This window comes from Cucumis sativus, chromosome 1 (assembly GCF_000004075.3).
Source record: "Cucumis sativus cultivar 9930 chromosome 1, Cucumber_9930_V3, whole genome shotgun sequence".
Taxonomy (NCBI): domain Eukaryota; kingdom Viridiplantae; phylum Streptophyta; class Magnoliopsida; order Cucurbitales; family Cucurbitaceae; genus Cucumis; species Cucumis sativus.
Window position 1 is genome coordinate 23876627 of NC_026655.2, and position 22939 is coordinate 23899565.

General features: G+C 29.1%; 1 protein-coding gene, 1 long non-coding RNA gene and 1 other non-coding gene across 3 annotated transcripts; all 3 read right to left on the reverse strand.

Moving 5' to 3' along the window:
- Positions 1 to 2170: 2170 nt before the first annotated feature.
- On the reverse strand, positions 2171 to 2243 carry TRNAF-GAA. Its single transcript has one exon. It is a non-coding gene; the product is annotated as a tRNA-Phe (tRNA).
- Positions 2244 to 14156: 11913 nt separating this feature from the next.
- LOC101203059 (agamous-like MADS-box protein AGL80) lies at positions 14157 to 15179 on the reverse strand. Its single transcript, XM_004135712.3, has 2 exons — positions 14915 to 15179; positions 14157 to 14771 (listed from the first exon to the last, which is right to left on the reverse strand). The coding sequence occupies exons 1-2, from the start codon at positions 15161 to 15163 to the stop codon at positions 14343 to 14345; spliced, it is 678 nt and encodes a 225-aa protein (XP_004135760.1). The 5' UTR covers positions 15164 to 15179; the 3' UTR covers positions 14157 to 14342.
- A 3518-nt stretch (positions 15180 to 18697) lies between these two features.
- Positions 18698 to 19540, reverse strand: LOC101217412. Its single transcript, XR_180747.3, has 3 exons — positions 19334 to 19540; positions 19149 to 19246; positions 18698 to 19039 (listed from the first exon to the last, which is right to left on the reverse strand). It is a non-coding gene; the product is annotated as a hydrophobic protein LTI6B (long non-coding RNA).
- Between the last annotated feature and the right edge of the window lie 3399 nt (positions 19541 to 22939).

Genomic DNA, 22939 nt, shown 5'->3' on the forward strand with positions numbered 1-22939 from the left:
CTGTTATGTATCGATCACACTTAATTAAATAATATATATATACATGTGTGTGATTTTGATTACCACGACGATACTCTAAAACATTATTGGTTTTTTATGCTTAAATAAGAGAATATTTATAAGTGTTAGAAATGCGAATATATTCTTCACATACTTAAAGAAGGAAGTGAACATAAGCATATAAGTAAGAATAGTAATCTTCATTTCGTATGAGGTTTAAAACCAAAAGTTGGTAAAAGAATGACCGGGTTTTTTCGTGGTAGAAAGAGGAACCATAGTTATTTCATGTATCTCTTTGGGCTTTGGTTTCGAAGACCGAGTCCCTTTTTATAGGTGGGGTGCTTTGTTGGGCTGGAGTTTTTTCTTTCTTTCTTTCATGTCATTGTATTCTTTCGTTCTTTTTCAATGAAAGTTGTTATTTCTATGAAATAAAAAATAAAAAAACAAAAGTTGGTAAAAACTTTCTACTATATTATCATATGAATAGGCAGAAAAACTTGTACACTTAAAAGAGATAATTACCTAATTTTCTTTATTGTTTTTGCACTATCATATGTGAAATCCATTAGTCCTTTCATGTGAGAATCTTAGTAATTATCTAGGACTATTTGAGATGTACTATTCATGTTGTGTGTTACGTTGAATAAATTGTATTGGTGATGATAGGGGTTGGATGTTTCCATTAGATTACTGAGACCTATATCGTCAGTGTTGTGTTCTTGGAAGGAGAATGATGGTATGCTTGTCATCCTAAAGTTCTTGTGGACCTTCTAACGATAGACCTACTTCAGGAATGAGATTCCTAATATTATATCCCTAGGAGCATTTGGGCAGAGAGTCGAGAGATTTGCACAGTATGTTTGGCTTCCTCACCTCTCCCTATCCACTCTTTAATCATTTCTCATCTCCATCGCTATAATTACCTGGTTGTCAGGTACATTGAAAATTAGATGTGAATATGTGACATGATCATACAAAAATAGCAGAGAAGAAGCTCATGGTTGGATTGTTTGTGATCATTAAGCGATTAAGCAAAAGTAGAGAGAGTTGAATTCACCTTAAGAGGTTGATTGATCTAACTCGATGGATATTATCAATGTCATTAATGCATGAGATGATGGATTCCTTCCTTTATGTAATATATTGAGTGAGAGGGACATTATTTTTATGACAATTTTGTTAATGCTACGTGCTTTTGTCATATCTTTCTCGAGAGGAGAACAAAGTTGTCGATGCTTTTATGACTTTGACATCTTTTAGTATATTTCTTTGATTTATAAGTATAATTTTCCAAAGAGTATCCTCCCTATCCTTCACTCTGGGGAGGGAAGAGTTGTAAGTCTCTCTTATTGTTTATGTTTACCTAAACGAAAAAAAGTCCCCAATGTTATTTTAGTCAAACCTCACACATAAGTTTCAATTGTTACAAGTCATTATTATATTTAAACACTTGAAATGACAAGATAAGTTGTATTCTATTTAGTTGTTTTTAACAATATACAAGATAATTGAAGAATCAATTCTCGAATTTAATAATACAAAATTATACGTTAATTGAATTATACTCACGTGGGTTGTTTTTCTATTGAATGGATGACTTTGTATTAGATTTTATGGTTGTTTAAGTACTAAAAGTGGGAGAAAAGGAAAAGCCTTTGAAATAATGGAGTAAAATTTGATTAAAATATATGATTGAGAAAGTTTAACCAAACTTAACGATCAACTTGAAACTAGAACGGTTGAAGTCAAATTATACAACACTAAAAATTAAATGATATTAATGAAAAAGTATTTTCTTTTGGATAAAAGTGCTTTAAGAATAATGCACTACCTTGAGTAAAGATAAAATTTGAATGTCCCTTCCATTCCAATTTGATATATATTCATGATTTTCTATATAAATAAGTTGTCTTATAATTAAAATAAAAATGTTCAAATTCCATTTAAAAGATGCAAGCTTTATTTTAAACGTGTTAAAAAAAGGAGGGTGGTGTTGTGATTTTAAAGTTTATGATTTGACTTAAAGATAAGAATGGATGAATATAGAACATGAAAGAATGGTAACAATTATCGTATGGATACTTTATACTATGAAAAATCAATATATCTATTATGAGAATAATTGTAAAAAACATTTAAAGACTTGTGTTATGAGAGGAAAAAATAAAAATGCGGTGAACGTGGATCGAACACGTGACCTTCAGATCTTCAGTCTGACGCTCTCCCAACTGAGCTATCCCCACATGTTGAAAAAAAATAGCAAACTAAACTACAAATAAAAAAATAATGTTTTTTTTTTGGGTAAGGTTTAGAAACTTTTCTTTTCTTTTTCATGGTTAATTAAGAAAACTTTTCGAAAGATACTAATAAGCTGAAGTTGATAAGTATTTTTTTTTTCTTTGTTAACCATGTGTTTTGTATTTGTAGAAGAGTTGGAGAGAAGGAGACACGTTTAGAATAAAGTTTTCTATTTTTAAAGTTTTACTTATCGATGAATTTGAGAAACACAGTCACACATGTTTTCTAATTAGGCATCATTCGTTTCATCTAGAAATGAAGAAGTATCGGTAGATTCACCTTCATCCTTAATTGTATCCATCTCGATCGAAAAATAGAAACTTAAGATTGATATCCAACCTTAAAATATAGGAGCCAACTCTAATATCAGTATATTGTAAGATGATAAATTATATAATACATAACAACACAAGTCACACACGAAGTAGTGATTAACAATATGAGTGAAGGTGACAAACTAAGCATTGAACATAAATGAAAGACACACAATCGGTAACCGATAATTTATATTGTTTCAAAGTAAGATCCTCAACATGTTATTATCAAGATAATACATTTTTTGAGTTTATCATTATTCTTGGATCGAATCCTTTTTTATTATTATTAGTATTGTTTGACTGGAAGTTTTGATTCGGATCGAAAGTTAGTTTTGGTTAATTGAATGTTTGAATAAAGAAAAGCTTTTGTTTTGAAAACTCTTTTTAACTTAAAAAGAAAGAATCTAACTGAAAAACATTTGAATTTTTCTAAAAGCTTTAACACAGTTATTCTTGTTTACCATGTTTTAAAACTAATTTAAAATCAACTTCAAAATTAAGCTAATTGTAATGCCATTGCCTAATTACTAGTTAATAAGTATTTTGATGTATTCATTATATTATCTTATATTTTGGTTAATTTCATTATAGTATGTATATTAATATAATAAATAGAGTGAATTGGTAAATTAAGAATGATATATAATATTAACATGTGTTAGAGAGTTAATGTAAAGAAATGAATGATATTAACTTGTGATCTCTTCTAACTATTGAGGGGTACATTTAACTAACAATATTCACCCTTTTCAACAGTTTGAAAAAGGTACAAATAATAATAATAATTTTTAAAAAAAGAGTGAAAAAGAATGAATATTAATTAGAATATTATTTATACTATGAATACTTTTCTGTGGTTTTAGTTCAGTGGTTGCATTTTTAAGCCACACAGTTCCTTTTTAATTAATGGGGAAAATGAAGAAGGAAGAGGGAATCCACTTTTTATTTTGTTTCTTTTAATTTTTAGTTTCAAATTAATTCAAAAGCTCCCATCATTTACCTACAACTGAATAATAATGCATTGAACACAAAATATTCAAAAGTTAAGAAAAGCCCCCTAATGCTTAATTATTTGTAAAATCCTTTTTCTTTTCTCCACCAAATTATATTCCCTCTTCTTTTCTTTTCTTTTAGGGTTTGTTTGGGGTTTCAATGGCTGACAGCTAGGGTAGAGGTAGATAGATAGATAGATGTTTAATCAAAGGGGGAGGGTATATGAAGTATGAAGCAGTTTCCCCTATTTTACAAACTGTTTGGAAATGGGGAGGTACATGTGGATATATATGTGGGGGTAAGAATTTATTCATCCCCATCTCTCTCACTTCTATATCATCGAATCTACTCAACTTTTTTCCTTTTTTTCTTTTCTTATGTTTAACTACTTCCATGAAACTACCCCCAAATCCAACCTAACACTCTTTTAAACACTATCAATTTTTTTTTCTTTCAAATCTTCTATTGTTTATAATTGATGTATTGTCTCAAAGTTGGTTTAAAATATCTAATTAGATGTTGATGTAATTTTCTTGTCTAAATAGTAACTAGTTGAAGATTTGAAAAATGAAAAGCCGTAAATTTGTAGATGAAAAGATAAGTAGGACGTTAAAATGGGTTTTGGAAAATTGATGTCTACAAGTTAAGTGGAAGACCGTAGGAAAGTTCAAGAAGTCAATCAATGGAAATTTCTTCTTTGCCTTTTTTCTAACTCACATTGAAGCTAAGCTTAGATCCCCTATGACTCCGACACACCGCCATGTTTTCTTCAAATGCAATAAAACTAAAAAGTATAAAAAGAATCAATAAACATCTAGATTTGATGAATTTGTGTGTATGCAAACAACACAGCCACCACACACTACAAAACAGTACAGCTGTTGCATCCTTAATGAATTGCTATGTACTTGGGTTCTTACATATATTAAAAAAATAGCTTCTTTATGTTATATACATGTTCGTTATCCACACACTAATTTAAGATTTTACATATTGATTTATTTTTCATATTTGTAAATAGTTGTAGGGTATGGTAAATTTGTTATTATTTTGTATTAGATTATGGTATATGCAAATGGGTGGAAAATTCTAAAGAAAGAAAAAGGAATTTTGAAAAAAGAAATTGTTAGTTTAAAATGAAAGCCAAAGGCCGCGTTGAATTTGATTAGAGTCTTTATAATTTTTGTTTAAATCAAATCAAGTTGATTAAGTAAGTTTTAAAGGGAAAAATAGAGAGAGATTCTTGTAAGCAACGCGTGAGAAAATATAAAGAATTACAAAATTAGAATAAGTTCATAATATAAAATGTTGAAAAAGAGGGAAAATAATGAGTTTGTGTGTGGAGTTAGGATTATTGTTGAAAGACTAGAGGGAACAGTAAGTTGGAATTCCAAGTCTTTGCAAAGGGATTCCTTTGGTCAATAATTTTGCCCTAATTGAATGCAAGAAAAAGTGTGTATGTAATTTCTTTAAACTCTCAATAATTTAACTTAAAAGAAAAGAGTAATTCGAAACTTCCTTACATTCTATTTAATTATTCAATCATAATTTATCCTATATATTTAAAAGGTAGAAAAGAAAAAGCATCTCACTCCTACCGCCGTGAGAATAACTAAAATTTACTTAAGAAATTAAAATTCACAGCCCACAAAAATAAATTTACGGTCAAACACAAACACAATTATCTCTTTTTGATCCCAATTACATAAAAAAAACAAATATTTTTTAAAGCTTTTATACTATTCATACTCTTTTCTCCCTTCTCAAATCAAAACTCATCACTTAACATGAAATTATTGCAACTTTTCTAATATTTTGCACCAAAATTAGCTCTTTTTTCTTCCCTAATTTGGTTAATTGGGTGAGCTCTAAAAAGATAATAATTAATTTTATTTTGAGAAGGAAAAAAGAAAAGGAAGAAAAGAAGATAATATAATAATATAATAATAGTTATTAGGGGTTTAATTTTACTTTTTACATTAAGATTCTTTGAGTTTTCATAAGTTAGTGATTTGAATTGATCTGACCACCTTTTTGAAGTGCTATAAAAGGGAGGACCCCCAACCCAACCTCACCACAGTTCAAAACCCAACAAAATTTAAACACACACAAAAGAGAAGAGAGTTTTTGGGTGTGAAGAAAACAAAAAAGAGAGTTTTTATATATACTTTTTCATAGAAAATTAAATTAGCAGCAGCAGCAGCAGCAGAGAGAGATATTAATATGGGAGGAAACAGGCAGAAGAAATCTCACAACTCCTCCTTTTCCTTCTTGGGGCTCTTCAAATCAAAAAGATCAGTTAGAAAAGGAGATCATTATTATGATCATCAGCAGCAAGGCAACAGCTGGGAGGACTTCTCTTGCCCTAGCAAGGTGTGGCCAAGCGACGCCGATAAGTGCCACCGATGGGTGGCCGAGCCTGGCATCGACCGAAAAGCCAAAGATTACATTGACAGGATTCATCGTAACCGCGTCTTCGAAACACCACGCCAAACCGTCACCCTTCCTCCCGAGTCCCGATCATAGGATTCCCACCTGACGATTTAACACTTCTTCTTCTTCTTCTTCTTCCTCATTTACATTTCTGTATATCTTTCTTTCTTTATTATTTTCTTCTCCCCCTCTCATTAAATGAGTCCTAGCTATTGTAATTCCCTTCTGATCAACTTTGCTCATCATCACTTTTCCTTCTTCATCTAATAATAATATATTATACATTTTATTCACCCATATCATTTTTCCCTACATTAGTTAGGTTTAATTAATAATTTCAACATCCTTTGTTAATCTAGTTAAGTGAAGATCTTCAAAAACAGCCCTCCATTAGGCCATATCTCATTTGAAACTTAATTCAATTTTCAATATTACATTAATCATTAAACACACTTTTAATTATTTCGTTTTTCATTAATTAATTATAAATATTATTATCTAAATACTACATCCTGTACGTACATTTCAAGTACATCTACTTTCGTTAATTATTATCTTATCCATCCACTTTTTACTTTATTTTACTTTGGATTAAAACAAAAACTACTTATTTTTACTTTTAATCGTATTTAAATTATAGATTCGAAAATAGTCCAATAACCCATAACGTAGAGATAAAAAGTAGAAGAAATAAATAAATACGTTTTTGCATGTGTATTAAAGGTTTGATATTGTGTAGATAAACCCAAGATCAATAATTTTATAATTCCAAAAAATGGAAGTAATAAGAATTTGAAAATAGAAATAAGAAGAAGGGAAATCCATTTATCAATCAAAGGGATGTTTTGATGATGGATAGGTTCAATCATGAAAAGGAGAATTATGGAATTATTTGAATTATTATTATTATTATTTGAAATGGTAAAGAAAATGGAAAATAGTAATTTTGGAATAATGTAACTATAGTTAGGGGTTTGAAATTAAAAACCCTATACCAATTTTATCTCAGTTTTGTCTGAGTTTGATGTATAGACAAACCATGTTATGCTCTGCCAATTTTATTCTCTATGTACTTGAATGGACCAATGTTAATTATAACATTTTTATTACAATTGTTTTTTCTTTCTTTTGAACAAAGTAAAAAAGGCAAGATGCTTTCCCTTAAATTTATTTATTTTTTCAGTGTACATTTGCTTTGGTTTTAAATAAAATTAGGCATTACTTTACATATTATATACATATACTTTTTGTCGTCTAGTGCTTTTCTTCTTTTTTGGTTCATCATATTACAGCTTTCAAAACGCAGTACGAAGGAAATTCCAACCCAAAAGAGAAAAAAGAAAGAAAATGGTAAAGGAGTAAATAGTTAACCATTGGCACCATTTTTTCTTGTTGTTTATGGCAAAAGTAAAGGTTTCTTTTAACTAATTAGGCCCTGCTTTTGAATTCTTTTTTTAAAATTTTCAGTCACCAAAATGAAGAATTTAGGAAAGTGTATTTATAACTAAAGGAATTAAGGTCTTTTATGTGAGCTAGGAAAAACCTAAAAGAAAAGGGCATTTTGATAATGCAAAAGAAGTGAAGAAGATTGATACAACAAAAGTTTTTTATTTTTGTTTATGAGAAGTGATTGTTTTAGGCCTTCCAAATCCACTCTTTTTTGTCTCCATAATGAAGTTGGGTTAGAATTAATTTAGAAAGTGAATAAGCATCATATTAATAGGAAACTTTTGTAAGCTTTTCTTTTCTCAATGGATGACTAAAAGTTTGAGATTTGTAATGAGTTTTTTTCTTCTTCTCAATTTTTAAAAGCAATCTAGGAGGGAAACCATTAATTTGTCATCATCGTAGTGTAGTAATTATAAGAATGTCTTAAAAAATGGGCTAACACAGCTTTAGAAATCTTAGGCATGGATGTTACGAGTAGAATGCAAAAATGTAGGCATGGATGTTAATTTGGGGTTTAGTTTTTGTTTGTCATTTAAGCTTCAATATGATTTTGATTTAGGTTATTCCATAGAATTGAAAAGGTAACCATTGAAGGCTTACACTTTTCAAAATATTAATTTTGAAGTCTTTATTGTTAATGTGAAATAATCATATTTAAAAGAAGTAAAAGAAGTAAAAGAATAAAAGAGAAAAGAAAAAAGGGTTTGCATTGTTTTTGAGGGGCTCCAGTGCAAGTGCCCTGCTATGTGTCCCCAAAATGAAGGAGAGAGAGGAGCTGTGCATTGTTCAGTAGTACTTTCACAGAATATAATCTTGATTACACCATTATATTCAATTTTAATATACTACTTGTGTCCAAGATAATTATGTTTAATTAAAAGCACATAATTAACGAAGCAAAGCCCCAACAAAGAATAATTTTCACCTTTTTTTTCTATAAAAAAAAAAATTTTAAAAGATATTTAAATTAAGATTTTATTGCATTGAAGAGGCAAGACAATCATATATAGTGGAAAAATGTGTTGCTTTTATTTAACTTATAATACCCTAAAAGGAATTAAGCAAAGAGATTCTTTGTAAAAATATCTTAAAGCTTTAGTTATTGGCAGCTAATTGTTTGGTGTTTATTAATTAAGAATTTGAGAAGTTGAAGAAGAAGCAACCAAAACCAACCATTGTTTTTAATTATATATATATATATATATATATATATATATATATATTTTAATAAAGTAAAATAAAATACAAAATTTGAAGTTGTTGGCATTTTGTTGTGTCTCAAACTTTGGACGCAACATCCCCCCTTTGATGTCTTCTCTGCTAAAGCACTCAGTCAAGCAGTCTATGCAGACAGAATTTTCCTTTCATTCCTTTTCATAGTTATCCAAATAAAATGCTCTTTCAATTCTACCGTTCTTTAACCATTTTTATTCAAATCACTCTCTACTGTACTATCAACTTCAACGTCCAACCTTCAATTCTCTCTATCCCATACTTTAATTACATTACTATTACATTAGAAAAGAAATCTACCATCATTTTACTGCTAACTTTCTAAAAATGAAACTTTAGAAATAATGGTAGACTTCTTTTGAATGTAACAGTATTGTAATTAAAGTGTGAGATTAACTCTGTGAATGTAGGGCACACACGGCCAACCTTGTTGGGAAATCCCTATTAGGGTGGAGACATTCAAAAATCCTCCTAATGTAAATAGAACACATACCCCAATAAAAAAAAGTACACAAGATTTTTAAAATAAAAAAAATAGAATCGACTTAGAGATGCTCATTTTCCGTTCGTGATCAGAGGGATACTACTAATCAGTCGATTGAAGTCGGTTTTTAGACTAAATGATCATCAAGTTAATGTTCTAACCAATCCGACTATAAGAGAGTGCAAATCGACCAAGGTTTGTTTAAGTCGGTTTAAGCCTTTAAAATTTTTTAAACATGTTATTGGTTTGGCCAAACCGACATTGATCGAACTTCACCTTATTTTCAATTGAGTACTACCTTCAGTTTGATCGAACAACTTGGTTTTATAGTCTCTATCATGCTTACCCATGGCATTAAACATTACGTACCTCAAAAGATTATAGAAAACATTGATAATTTCGATCATAACAACAATAATATTTTGCTATATTTATAAGTATTCTAATTTATTTTCTTATCGTTAAAAACAACCCAATATTTTTTTTATTTTTCATAGTTTACAACTTTTCTCTATCATGCTTTTGTTCTTCATGCTCACAAATCAATATGTAATTGAAATCAAGCCTTGAAATTTAGAAGTATTATATATATATTTGATATAAATTTAACCTTTTTTGTTTTATTGTAAAGTCACACAAAATTAAGTTGCATAGTATATGTGGTTAGTGTGTGTAGGATTCTATATGCATAGAAAAGATAAAAGGGAGTTAATTATTGAAGTTGAAGTGATGGATTCCTTTTGCAAGCTAAGGGTTCTTCGTATTGGATTTTTGACTAAACCTCCTCCATCAATTCATGGGGGAGAGAGCTTTGAATCATAAACAGTGCCCTATTTTTCTTGATCATATATGATTCAAGCACTATTGTTTGATATTGATTTAGTTGTTGGGTACAATATGGGAGAATTAAGCTATAGTTTTGATGTTCTCTCCTTTTGAATAAATGTTACATCCCACCAACTTAGAAGGGAATTTTGTAGGCCACTCAAGTGGTAGAAAGCTTCAAGCAATTAATCAACTTATTATAATGTTACACACGTTATATATTTCTTTTTCTCACTTTTTAACTCTTTATGCTCTCAACAAGAATATAAAAACAATAAATACCAAGCTAGCTACATTATTTACAAAAGAAAGAAAAAACACTTAACCAATTAATTTATTTAAAAAATACCTCACTCTTTTAAAACTTGATATAAACACTTCCCCTTCGTTTCATTTGCTCAAAACTGATTCTATAGGAGACCATTGAGCTTAGGATTTAAGACTCCCTACTTCGATAACATGTTAAATATTCATCAATCATAATACGTCGACACACTTTAAGAGTAAGATAATTAAAACATGTGAGGCTATTTTAGAAGAAGTAAATAATGCTCATCTATGTTAAGTTGGAAAGTTGTGTGTCCTGACATATTCTAACAAATTTGTATTCTGCAGGTAGCTAAATTTGAAGGTTACTTATGAATTATTAAAGTTAGGTTAATAATGGAATTGATGAAAAAGTAGGAATATATTTGAAACATATATATATATATACACAAAGAAGAGGATTCATTATTGTTAAACTAAAAAGAAATTAAATAAAAGACTCCAATATGGGTGACCCTAATGATTTATGGGCCGACCAAAGAAACCTACGATGCGACGTTATTTCAACACAAGAATCATTCAACTTTTCTTTCTAAAATTTTGTAGAATAATAATAATTGAAATCATATACAACCCCTTTTATTTTTCTTCTTCTTCTTCTTTTCAATACATACAAAAATTATATATAAGATGATGAGAAACAAATGAAGAGGGAAAAAAATCTGTGGTTTTGAAAATGAATAAAAAAAAAACTCTTATCTATAGAAAATAAAATAGCTTATTCTAGACAAAATTGAAAACTATGAAACAAATATGAAACTTGATGCTTGTATTAATTAATTACCATGCATAAAAGCATCCAACCAAACCTTCCCTTTCCTTTGAGATTTTTTTTTTCTTTTAATATAGTTATGCATTATAAAACTTCCCACAAAATCTAAAAGATACTAAAATTATATAAAAATATTACTTTTACAATTCCAATAGTTTTGATCACATCATTCAAAAATATTTTGAAAAAACATAAATCAAATTGCCTACCAAACTTATATATATTTCATTAAACAACTTAATTAGAGATAAGAAATTATAAAATAAATTTTGAAGTGTCTATCAAACATACTCTTCATTACTATAAATTACGTCAAAAACATCGTTTTTGAAAAAACGTTATTCATTATTTTATTATATAATTATATCAAAAGGTGATGTTAGAAGATAGATCAAATTTATGTGTTCGGACACAAATTCATGCACAATGTTAGCAATTAAAAAAAAATAAAAGAAACACGGATTGTTTACTCTAATTAATTTAAAAATATATAACCTACATATGAGTAGGGATGTTCGTGGTCGATTGGGTTGAAAGTGACCGAGGAATCCTTTTCAAATATAAACCCTAGTCCAATGCAACCATAATTTTGTTTGGGTCGGATTGATTTAGATTACTTAGCACATTTATTTTAACTTTACTCTTGAAATAAGTAATTAAAAGGTTAATAGGTAAAAATATTGTTTATTATATTGAACTAATATTAATAACTCAAATTTAATTTATATTATGAATTTTTTCTTTTTACCACGTGGTAAAAGTTATATTAGGAAATTTGTTAAAGACACTAAATTAATTATCCAAACTACTTAAGTCAATCTTTCCTCTATCATTCCACAATTATTGTATTGAAATGTAAATAATTCAAATATATATATATAAAGTGATTAGAATGGTATGAAATACTTATCCATTAAAGATGTTGGCTACGGTTGGCTCTCATATGGGCCTACTCCTACCCTAATCATAAAAAGATTGTTATTCATTCGATAACAGTAATGTTCATCTCAACCTGATATATATACATTTATCATTAGTGGATATATATCATATAATGGAAAAGTATTGTTATATATATTCTCCACGTGTCCATCTCAACATGATAGATGATACCTAAATTCCTTAGAAAACAATTTATTTTAGCACTTCAAGTTGAACATTCAAGTACTGATCTCTCCCATTATTGAAAGCTTGCATGCGAATAAAATTATATCTATGTTGAAAGGCCATGCATCTTCTTTTCTCTTCACTCATTTTATTTCAACTAATTTGGATAAACTCTATATCCTCAAGTACATTAATTACAAACCATTCCATAAAAGATGCATTTCATATTCCTATTCTATAATGATGATAACAATAAGCCAAGCAAGTCAAAGATTAAATGTATATGTTTCATTTTTTTACTACTAAACCCCCCCTGTGATAGTTTTAGGATATAATTAAGACAATATTTTTGGATTTGTATTAGTACTATAAATAAGAAATGAAGGTGAATGAGGAAGTATAAATGTGTTAGATTCATAAAACGGAAACAATGATAAGGTATCTTAGTATATATTATGCATTAATTTGATTGCATCAACATCAATCCCATCAAAGGAAAATTGAAATTTTAAAATTGGAAATGCACTAAATGATAAAAACTGACAAAGGGTAAGAACAAATTACCTGGAAAACACTCAAAAATTAAATGCATTTGTGAATATATTAATTAGTTTGGAAATATTTCCGCTAAATGCAACCACTAATCATCAATTATGATCATCAATGGATTTGGATTTGGTCTCGATTTGTTTGCCAAAAGTGGAATTATTTGACATTTCATTTGGCATTCTTTGTAATTTGCTTGCAATTGCTGTCTTTCTTCTGTTTTTGCTGTCTTATTCCACCCTTTTATTGCTCATCTGTCAAACAAATTTCACAATAGATTAATATTGCTTAAACATATTCTTTTGGTTCTAAACTTTCATTAATAATATAATTTAGTATTCTTATACTGGTTTTCATGAGATTTGATGTTACAATTCATAACTTTAACAATATATATATATTTTATATGTTAACATTTGTAACAATTCAGTAAAAAACTAAGACTCAATCTTATAATTTAAAACTACAATTAGTATCTATGCATTACAAGTATATTAGATAATTTAAAACTACAATTAGTATCTATGCATTACAAGTATATTAGAGGTTTTAAATTTTAATGTTTATATTGTACTTTAGTAGCCCAAATTTTAAATTATTACTTTTATAAAAGTTATCTTTTCCACCCAAAATACATATCATTTGTGTATGAAGTACACATTTTTATTTTAATTTATATAAAAATGTGCCACATCTTATAGTATCGTATAAAAGAGAGAGATATGTTATTTGGTGTATGAAGTACACATTATTTATTTTAATCAAATGTGTCCCATCCTATATATTATCATATAATACAATAAAAGAGAACAAAATCTGTATTTATTCCTCTTTTTCTTGGTGCCTTATTTTGTTCCAAACGTTGGTTTTACTTTTAGAGGGAGGCTCCTACCACAGTGGCTATTATGAATTAGATTTCTACATATATTTGAAATTAGATGGAAAGAATAAGGACTTTGTGCATCTATACGTTTACAACTCACCCTCTAAATGTATCATACATAAAAACTTTAAATTAAATAATAATATTAAAAGATATACGTATATATGACGAATTTGTGATAAATTTTGTGTAACATATTATTTTAATTTCCGTGATTTTAGTAGTTTTTAAAAAGATTACTTTGAAACAAATTAATGTTTCAATTCTTTTCGTACTTGAATTTACATCATTATTATAACAATCATATATCTATATATATATAAAAAGACAAATCAAATTGAATTATTCTCGCAAAAACTTTCTGGTTATAAATATATTCTGGGCATATTCTATTTTATAAAGATTATTATAATTTCGAAGGAAATAGGATAAAAAAGAATAATGGAAATTGGGTTGGACACGTTGATAGTAAAATGGCATGGAAAAATAAGAGTGAAAAATGAAGGAAATTGGTATTTGTGATGATGAGAATATAGAGTTGTGCATTTGGATGTGGAAATTGGAATAAATTGCTGTGCAAATTAAAAGATACCCAGAAAAGAAAATTACAGAAATTAAAAAAAGAAAAGAAAAGAAAAGGGAAGGAAAATATAGAAGAATATGATGAAGAGAAATCTAAGGGAAAAAGGCATTAGACCACATTGCATTGTTATGGTTATAAGTTTGATCCCCAAAAGGCAAAAGCATATCATCCCCAACAAACCCCATTTGATCTTGAGGGCTCACAAGCTCCATCAGCCATGCCGCAGTTTGTGGCTGCGTCGGTGGAGCCTGAGCCTGAGCCTGAACTTGAGCTTGAGGTTGTGAAGAAGATGGTTTAATTTTAAGAGAGTCAATGCGTATAGTAATATCTTTAAGATTTTGATCAATGAGCCAACCGAGGTCGTTCAAATCAAGCATGTTAAGACCATGTAGTCCCTTTGCAGCGGTGAGGCTCTGAAACATCAACCGTGTGATCTCTTTCTCCCGGTTGTCCTTTCTCATTTTCTTCAATTGCTCGTTCGCCTTTGCAATCCTTTGTCGCAAAAATGTCTCCTGGTTCACCTGTTTAAAACATTCATACCTCTCTATTATTTTCTTTAAGAAGCTACACGTTTAATTATATACATATAATATGGCAATATGATCACCTTATTAATATGTTTTTTTATAAACGTTTCAAGAGCATGCACTACTACTACACTTACCATCTTCTTACTTTGCTCCATCTCGGGCATCTTCTTGAACTGGGAAAGAACGCGCTGGACGCCAATAGGGGAAGGCCAAAGCTCGGGTTGGGAATCATAGGGACTAAAGATGATTGCACATGCCTCAATCCCACAAAGAGTGCTTAATTCACTAACCTTTTTCATAAGCCCTCTCTTCCTCTTCTTGTATGTTGCCTTTCTTGCAGAGTCATTTGCAATGTAAGCAAGTTTCACTTTCTTCCTTGTCATTATTTTCCTTTTCTTTTAGGGTCCTTTTTCCATTCTCATTTTGTTGCTAATTTATAATACATTTGAATATTAAGAATTTTCATTGGGAGAGTATGGTCCTCGTTGTTGGGTTTGGACCAATTTAATGTCTTTGTTGTCAACTTTAATTTTGATAGATTTGAGATAATCATATGGAGATTATTATTTTATTTGGTTGGGTTAAGTGAGTAGTAATCACAATGATATGATATTGTGATTATAATTATTATTTTATTTTATTCATAAGATCCAATTTAACCTCTTACCTTTTTAGCAATATTATTATTTATTACTATCACTTCGTACGTTAGTTCCCTCATGTTTCTTTTTCTTCAGTTTCTTTTGCTTATAATATATATAATCTACAACATATTTAACTACTCATCCTCATTTTAAATACCATACATACATATACATATAACGTATACACATATACAAAAATGTTCCAACTACTATATTGCTCTGTAATGGATCGCATGCCTTCAAAAGGCTCCAATTAGCCCTCAATCAAGTACAAATACCTAAAATGAATACCAAATAATTATTCAATACCGTACTCCTAGCTACCCTCCTCTCTTCATCATCTATATTTTAGTAGAAAATGTTTAAATATATAGTTCAATTTACGTTATATATTAATAATCAAAATACTTGTGGTTTAACTTCTTTCAATCTTCCATCAAAATTGTTGCAAACAATGCATGCAAATTTGAGATAAATGTTGTCTTTGTTGTCATCCTTAATTTTGAAAGATTTGAAATAATCATATTGGTTGGGTTACACAATGAAATGATATGATATTGATTGTTTTTATTTTATTTTATTCATAAGATCCAATTTAACTTCTTACCCTTTTTAGTAATCTTATTATTTAATACTATCACTTTGCATTTAACTACTCATATCCTCATCAAGTATTTAAATACCATACATAATGTGTATATATACAAAAACGTTCTAACACTATTGATCTCTAATGGATCACAGGCCTTCCAAAGGCTCCAATTGGGCCTCAATCAAATCCAAATACCTAAAATGAATGAGTAATTATAATTGGAACAGTAATTAAGGATAAAACCATTTAAAAAATTTAAGTATAGCAAAACTATCGTTGATAAACTTGTATCGGTGATATATTTGTATGATCTATCAATGATAGATCAATATTTACAACATGATCTATCGATGATAGACTTATATTATTGATAGAATTTGACAAATTTTACTATATTTGTAATTTTTTTAAAATGTTGTTCATATACTTAATTATTTTGCATCTAAGGACTAAATTTGCAACTATCCCAATAATTATCCAATATGGTACCACTGCATGTCATCTTGATCATTCTAGTAGAAAATGTTTAAATGTTGTTCAATTCACGTTGTATATACATCATTAATGATCAAAAGATTTATAGTTTGACTTCTTTCGATCCCATGCTGTACTAAGAGAAAGAAAGTATTGTTGCAAACCAATCCATGCAAAAATTTGAGATAGATATGCATATACACACACATACATTTATATATACACGCATATAATTGTAATAAAAAAAAATAAGATATATAACTAAAGATAAAAAACTTTACGACATATATTATTGTTCAAATTATAAAGCTCCAAAAATAAAATTATTTTAAAACGACCCTATCTAATCCGACTTAATTTAAAATCGTTCTATCATCTTATATTTTTTATTTGGCTATCTTGTAGGATTCGAGCAATTTGAGGGTAGAGTTCGATGTTGGTATCATTTTAGAGTTTAATTATGCAAATTTGAGGTTAGAGGAAAGATTTAGGTAATTTTTATTAAAATTAATTAACATTATTTAAAGCTTCACTTGAATAATAGTAAAAAATGTATATTAAAAATTAACTTGCTGTTGTTATAACTAAAATTAATTATCATTCAATGACAATCCATTCGCATGTTTGGTTGATATAGGTTTGTTTCTACTATTCCAATCAATAACAATTATACATAAGTAATTAGTTATCACATCTACGAAATTATATATATGGATTGTTATTATCAAGCCAATATGATGGATCATATAATAGAGAAGCAAACAAAAATTTCAAAATTTCATTAATAAAAGATGTTGAATATGGAGTAGAGGTGGGTATGATGGAATTGGAATAATGAAATATGGTATTAATTAGGTGAGAGGCATTATTTATCTAAAACGAAAGTTGATGAGTGACAAGATAGCATTAGGGGTTGCTTTAAGTTGTCCAAAAATAAAATTCAAAGTTTTAAGTGATTGTGAAATATTATAAATTAAAGTGATAAGCATCAAAGTTTTTTGTCGGCCATTTTTGTGATCTTTGGATATATATATATATATACACATATATACACACACCTTTGCTTTACTTTATTTTCAAAGATATTTTATCCATTAATTAAACCCCACTTCCCAAATGAAAAAAATGTTTGATACTTTTTGAGGTCTCTATTCGAAAAAAGTTGAGAGTTACCAATCTAAAAGTTCTTTTATTGATTAACCTCCATCACCTCAACCTTACATCTAAAGTTGTACTCTCTTTTACTATTAGATACAAGGAGTATTCAGGTGAACAATATCATTCAAATGAAAGACTAATTGTTCATAACACCTACTCAAACAAAATAAACAACTAAAACCTATTGTGAAACTTACCTAATTCAATACCAACTAATGAAACAAACTCGAATTTAAAACAATCTCAAACACCACGATCGTCCCTCTTCAATATATATATGTATTAAGTTAATTACATTGCATGCCAAGGTGCATTAGTGTATGTGTTCTAGCACATTATCAATTATGATTATTAAAAAGTGTGGATCACCAAATACATTATTTGGGAATTTCACTTGGAATTTGATACCTTATTTTAATTCATAAAATCTGCACCAAAGACATAGGAGAGATTTGAATTTGCAATATTAATATTTGAATTTGTAGCATTCTTTATAATGAGAGTGGGTGAAGGGAGGTCCCACGGACTAATTTGTTCCTATGCATATATATATGATGCACAATAATTTTAGGTTACGTAGCTATAATAATTGCTAAATTATGTGAAAATTTTCATTACATATATCTAAGTAGTAGTTGCTTAGTTGGTTTTGATTTTAGGTTAAATGATGATGCTAAGTATTTCAATTTTCAAAGATTGATGTTGTGTTTTTCTTTTTATTGAAAAAGTAATTCATGAATCCAATTACACTTTTTCATTACTATTAATATACTTGGATAGATTCCAACTACAAGTACACCAATTGCATTGGTAAAATATTAAATAAAATCTAGAAATTTGGAAAGGTAGTAGCAGTGTAGATCAGAAGAAAGAATGATAGGAGATTTATGTAGGATTGGCATTGGGTAACGAATAAATAAAGATGAGAATAGAGAGATGAAAAGGGGTGGAAAAGTTGGGCATAAAAACTTTTAATATAATATTAGGGAAAGGGAACCTTTTTGAGAATGAAAGAAAAGAAAGAAAAGAAAGAAAGAAAGAAAGAAACGTAATCAACACTCAACACATTCCAATTCTTCAACAAACTTACTTTGTCCTTATCCTTCTTTTTTGTTTTTTTCTGATTTACAGCAACCAATTCAATCAATACAACCAAGAACAACACATGATTAAATTACCCCCAAATAATTCAAAATTACAAATTACAAAAGAGAAAAAAGAAATTAGAAGCAACAATTGTGTAGATGTCTTTGATGGATGGGATGATGATTATCACACAAGCAAACACACACAAAACAGAGATCAAGAGAAATTAGAAAAAAGGAAGGGAGAGTGTCGGTGAGGAGAGACCATGCATGATGATGAGTTCCAATAATTTCTTGCATCAATCCCTGAAAAGTGAAATCGAACCAACACACATAATTCAATTTTAATTTTTTTTTAAAAAAAGTATTTAATTAACAAAAATCAAAATTAGGATGATGAGGGAATAAAACGGACTTTGAATTGGATGATCACTTGGTGATGGCATAAACAGCATAAATAATGCCAGGGATGTAACCAAAGAAAGTTAAGACCAAGCAGATCCAAAACTCAACCTGAAATTATGAAGTGATTAAAAGAGAGAGTTAGTGAAATAATGGGATTTGAAAATGAAAAATAAAGTTAAGAGATGATTATCAGACTTGGCATCCAAATTTGAGAAAGACACCAAGAGGAGGGAGGAGAATAGCGAGGAGGATATCGATGCAATTTGTTGTTCCTTCGTCTGCCATTTTTCTTTTTCTTTCTTTCTTTCTTCTTCTTCTTCTGATTTACACAAAACAAACAAAGAGAGAGAGAGAGAGAGAGAATTTGATGGGAATGAAGTAATGGGTAGTGATGAAGGTGGGGTTACTATATATACATACATACACACACACACATTCATAACTTTGTTTGCCTTTTTCAAAAACCACAACTAACACACTCTATCTATTCTTATCACATGCGACAAGTGAAGGCAGTAATATACAAATTTTTTTCTTCCTTTGACTCCTTGGGTGGTTGATAATGGAATACATTGTTTGGACTCCATTTCTGATATTAAATTCATTTTACTTAATCCATTATTTTTTTATAATTTCAATTTTATTTTTATTCATGTTTTTCGTAATTAGATTTTAACTTTCTAAACTATTTCTAGGTGTAATTGAATTTCAATTTCTAACTTTCTAAACTATCCCTAGTTGAATTGAAATTAAAAAAAAAAATTGTTATTGAATTTCAAAATTAATTAAAGGATCAATTTCCTTACACCATGAATGGTTAAGAAGAAAAAACAAAAGTTTCATATTCTCCATCTTTCCAAAAAAAAAAAAAAACTTTCAAGTAATAATGTAGTAATATAAGAAGATTTCCTACTACTTAAAAATTAAATTTTAAGAGTAAATTAATTAAGAAACGTTTTCATATATGAAAATTTCATGTGACTTCTACCAATGTCCATCACATCACAAGTCTATTAATTTCAAGTATGCTTGTATGCATTTTTTTATATAGGGATAAGATAAGTTTGTACAAATGACGCAAGTATGAAGACCAAAAGAACGTCTTTTAGTCTAGATTTTAGAAACAACGAAAAATAAAACAATAAGTACGTGAGAGTAGAAGAAGAAACTTCGAAACACGTACAAGAGCATTATTGTATTGAATTATTCGAAGGAAAGAAAGAGAAAAGTGAGTTGCACAAATCCAAAATTTGAGTTATTCATGTACAATGTTACTATTAATGGTCATGTGATACCATTTATTTCTAATTTTATTGGCTCATTATATTGTTAACAATTCCTATACCCATTCCCTCCATCCTCTTTTATTACATTCTATCTATTTACCCATATGGATTCTCATGATATGCATAATATTAATTATTCCACGGCCTCTTTGTCAAACCCTAACACTAAGTTCTATTACACTTCCCCCATACCCAAACCTTCTTTCTACCTTTATTCTCATTTCTTTCTTCAATGTACATTACATCTTTTTTACTCCACATTTACTCACTAAACTTTTATTTTACTTCGTTGACACAAAAACCATATATAAATATGTCCATGAAGGAATTTAATAATATGTTTCTAATAGTTTTGAATTAAGCAACGTTAATGACCTTTATTGCTTTATAGTATACAACATGAAAGTAATAACATTTTGTGTGAAATTATAATTAATTCTTGTAATGATTCATTACAAGCTTATTTTTATTCTATTTTAAGATTGATTCAAAACTAATAACATGTATTTAATTAGTAGTGAAGAATCTTAGAATGGTATTTAATGCAGTTTATAAACTTTATAAAATTAAAAGTCCTATCAAATATAGTTTAGAAGTTCTATATAAACCAAGTTAGCAATTTCCAGAAATGCAATTTGATTCTAAAATAGAGTAAAGTGGACGTAACTTTGAAGTATAAAGTTCATAAATCCTTATAAAATTGAATTAGAAAGCATATGATTAAATTAAAAATTGAGAATTAGAGCAATACACTCAATTATCACAATAATTTAGAAGTGGAGTATTAAAATATTTGAATTTGAAATTGTTGGTTAAGAAAAAAGAAATAACTGTAAAGAAAAAGGAGTTAAGAAGACAGGTGTCGGGGGGATGAGATCGGAGGGTAGAGATGTCGCCGCGTGGTTGAACTGGAAAAGGAAGGGTGGAGATTAAGGTGTGTAAGTTGCGTAAGAAGTGGTCACCTGCCTTCCCCTATCAGATTCTTGACACATAAGCATGTGAAGGCAACCGTCCAATCACGTGGAGGTATAACGCGTTTCCACGTGTAATTTGAATGAAAAATCCAGGGAGGTAATGTTATTTTAATTTATGTTTGTTAAGAAAAAGGGGGAAAAGGAAAGTCCATGTGAAATGGGATTCTCATTAGCTGCTTCATAAACATCTTTTTCGATGCCAAGCAAAAGAAAGATAAGGAGGGATTTCCTATAAAAGTACCAACAATTAATTAATCAAATTTAATTTTCACTTTACCATCTGTTCATATCATTAATCGTGTCTCTTTTTTTTATTTTTTCACAATAAATAAGCGATACCTTATGGGTTTAGAATATATATCTTTCTCTTTAACAATTTTTTTTGATAGTACAGAGAGATCGGGAGAATTTGGAATTGGGAAAAAAGGAGGTGTAGTATATAAACACATGCTCCCTCATGCATTGCTTTTGCTGTCTTTCTTTTCCTAAAAAACTTGCCTAAAAATCGGTGAAATTAAAAATATTTATGTTGTGAAGTAGTAAAGAGGAAACATATATATCCGAGGAGGCTACTGAATGATATGGGCGACGATGCAAAAACAATTGTTAATTGTTATTGATGGCATGCAAGTAACGTCTTTTTCCATCACATGAATCACAACCTCCCTCCACGCCATTAACACAATTTATGTCATCCCTTACCTTGTTTGATGTTTGTATCATCTTTCATTAGTATTTTAAATTTTCTTTTACAGATAAACCGAAGGTTTGGTTTAGTAATTACTAATTAGTTCTTTTATTTGAAATATATATATATATATATATACTATCTCTCACTATATGTTGATTGAATTTTTTTTATCTACTTTGTTGATGGGGAAGTGTAGTTTACCTTTGTGAATTTATTTTGAGAGGAGAAAATTGCCGTTTGTAGAAGAGAAAACTTGCATACTAGTATAGTGTTTGTCGCACATAGCAGATGCCTAAACAAGAGTAAGAAAATGTTGAAGCTAGAGATGGTGCTGAAGTATAACTCAAGTTTTCTCGTATGAAGTTAAATGGTGTATTATAAAGAAGGTTGAGACCTAGGTGTTTTCTAGGGTTTTCGAGTTGCCTTAGGATGTAATATAACTAATTTTGTCAAAGAGCATGCATGGTTTCATGATTGGTTAGGGTTATGTTGACTTCAACAACCAAGAGTATTCCTCGAGCTATATCTTGAGCTTAAAGTGTTACTTTGAAATGAGTCTTGCATGTTGGGCATTAGTCGAGGGTCGACCTTGGTTTTGGTTGTTAATTAGCTTCAACCTTGTCCAAACTAGATCCTTCTTTTCCAAGGCCCACCTCATAGGCTTTAGAGTTGTCACTTTCAATCCATATTATTTTTAAATATCAATTATAACATTTGATCCAAAATGATCGGTAGGAATATTTTCAAAAAGTAATGAAGCATTTGAAAACTAAATTTCTTTTATAAAGTATTAGTACTTCCACATATAATTAGTTTTTTAATATTTGTTTTCCAAAATAAGCTTTAAATG

What these genes read in the sequence shown, in the direction of transcription:
- LOC101203059 (XM_004135712.3), bottom strand. Translation starts at nt 15,163, where the DNA reads ATGACAAGGAAGAAAGTGAAACTTGCTTACATTGCAAATGACTCTGCA. An exon ending in TGGAGCAAAGTAAGAAGATG is followed by an intron (nt 14,772 to 14,914) that starts GTAAGTGTAGTA and finishes TGTTTTAAACAG; the next exon opens with GTGAACCAGGAGACATTTTT.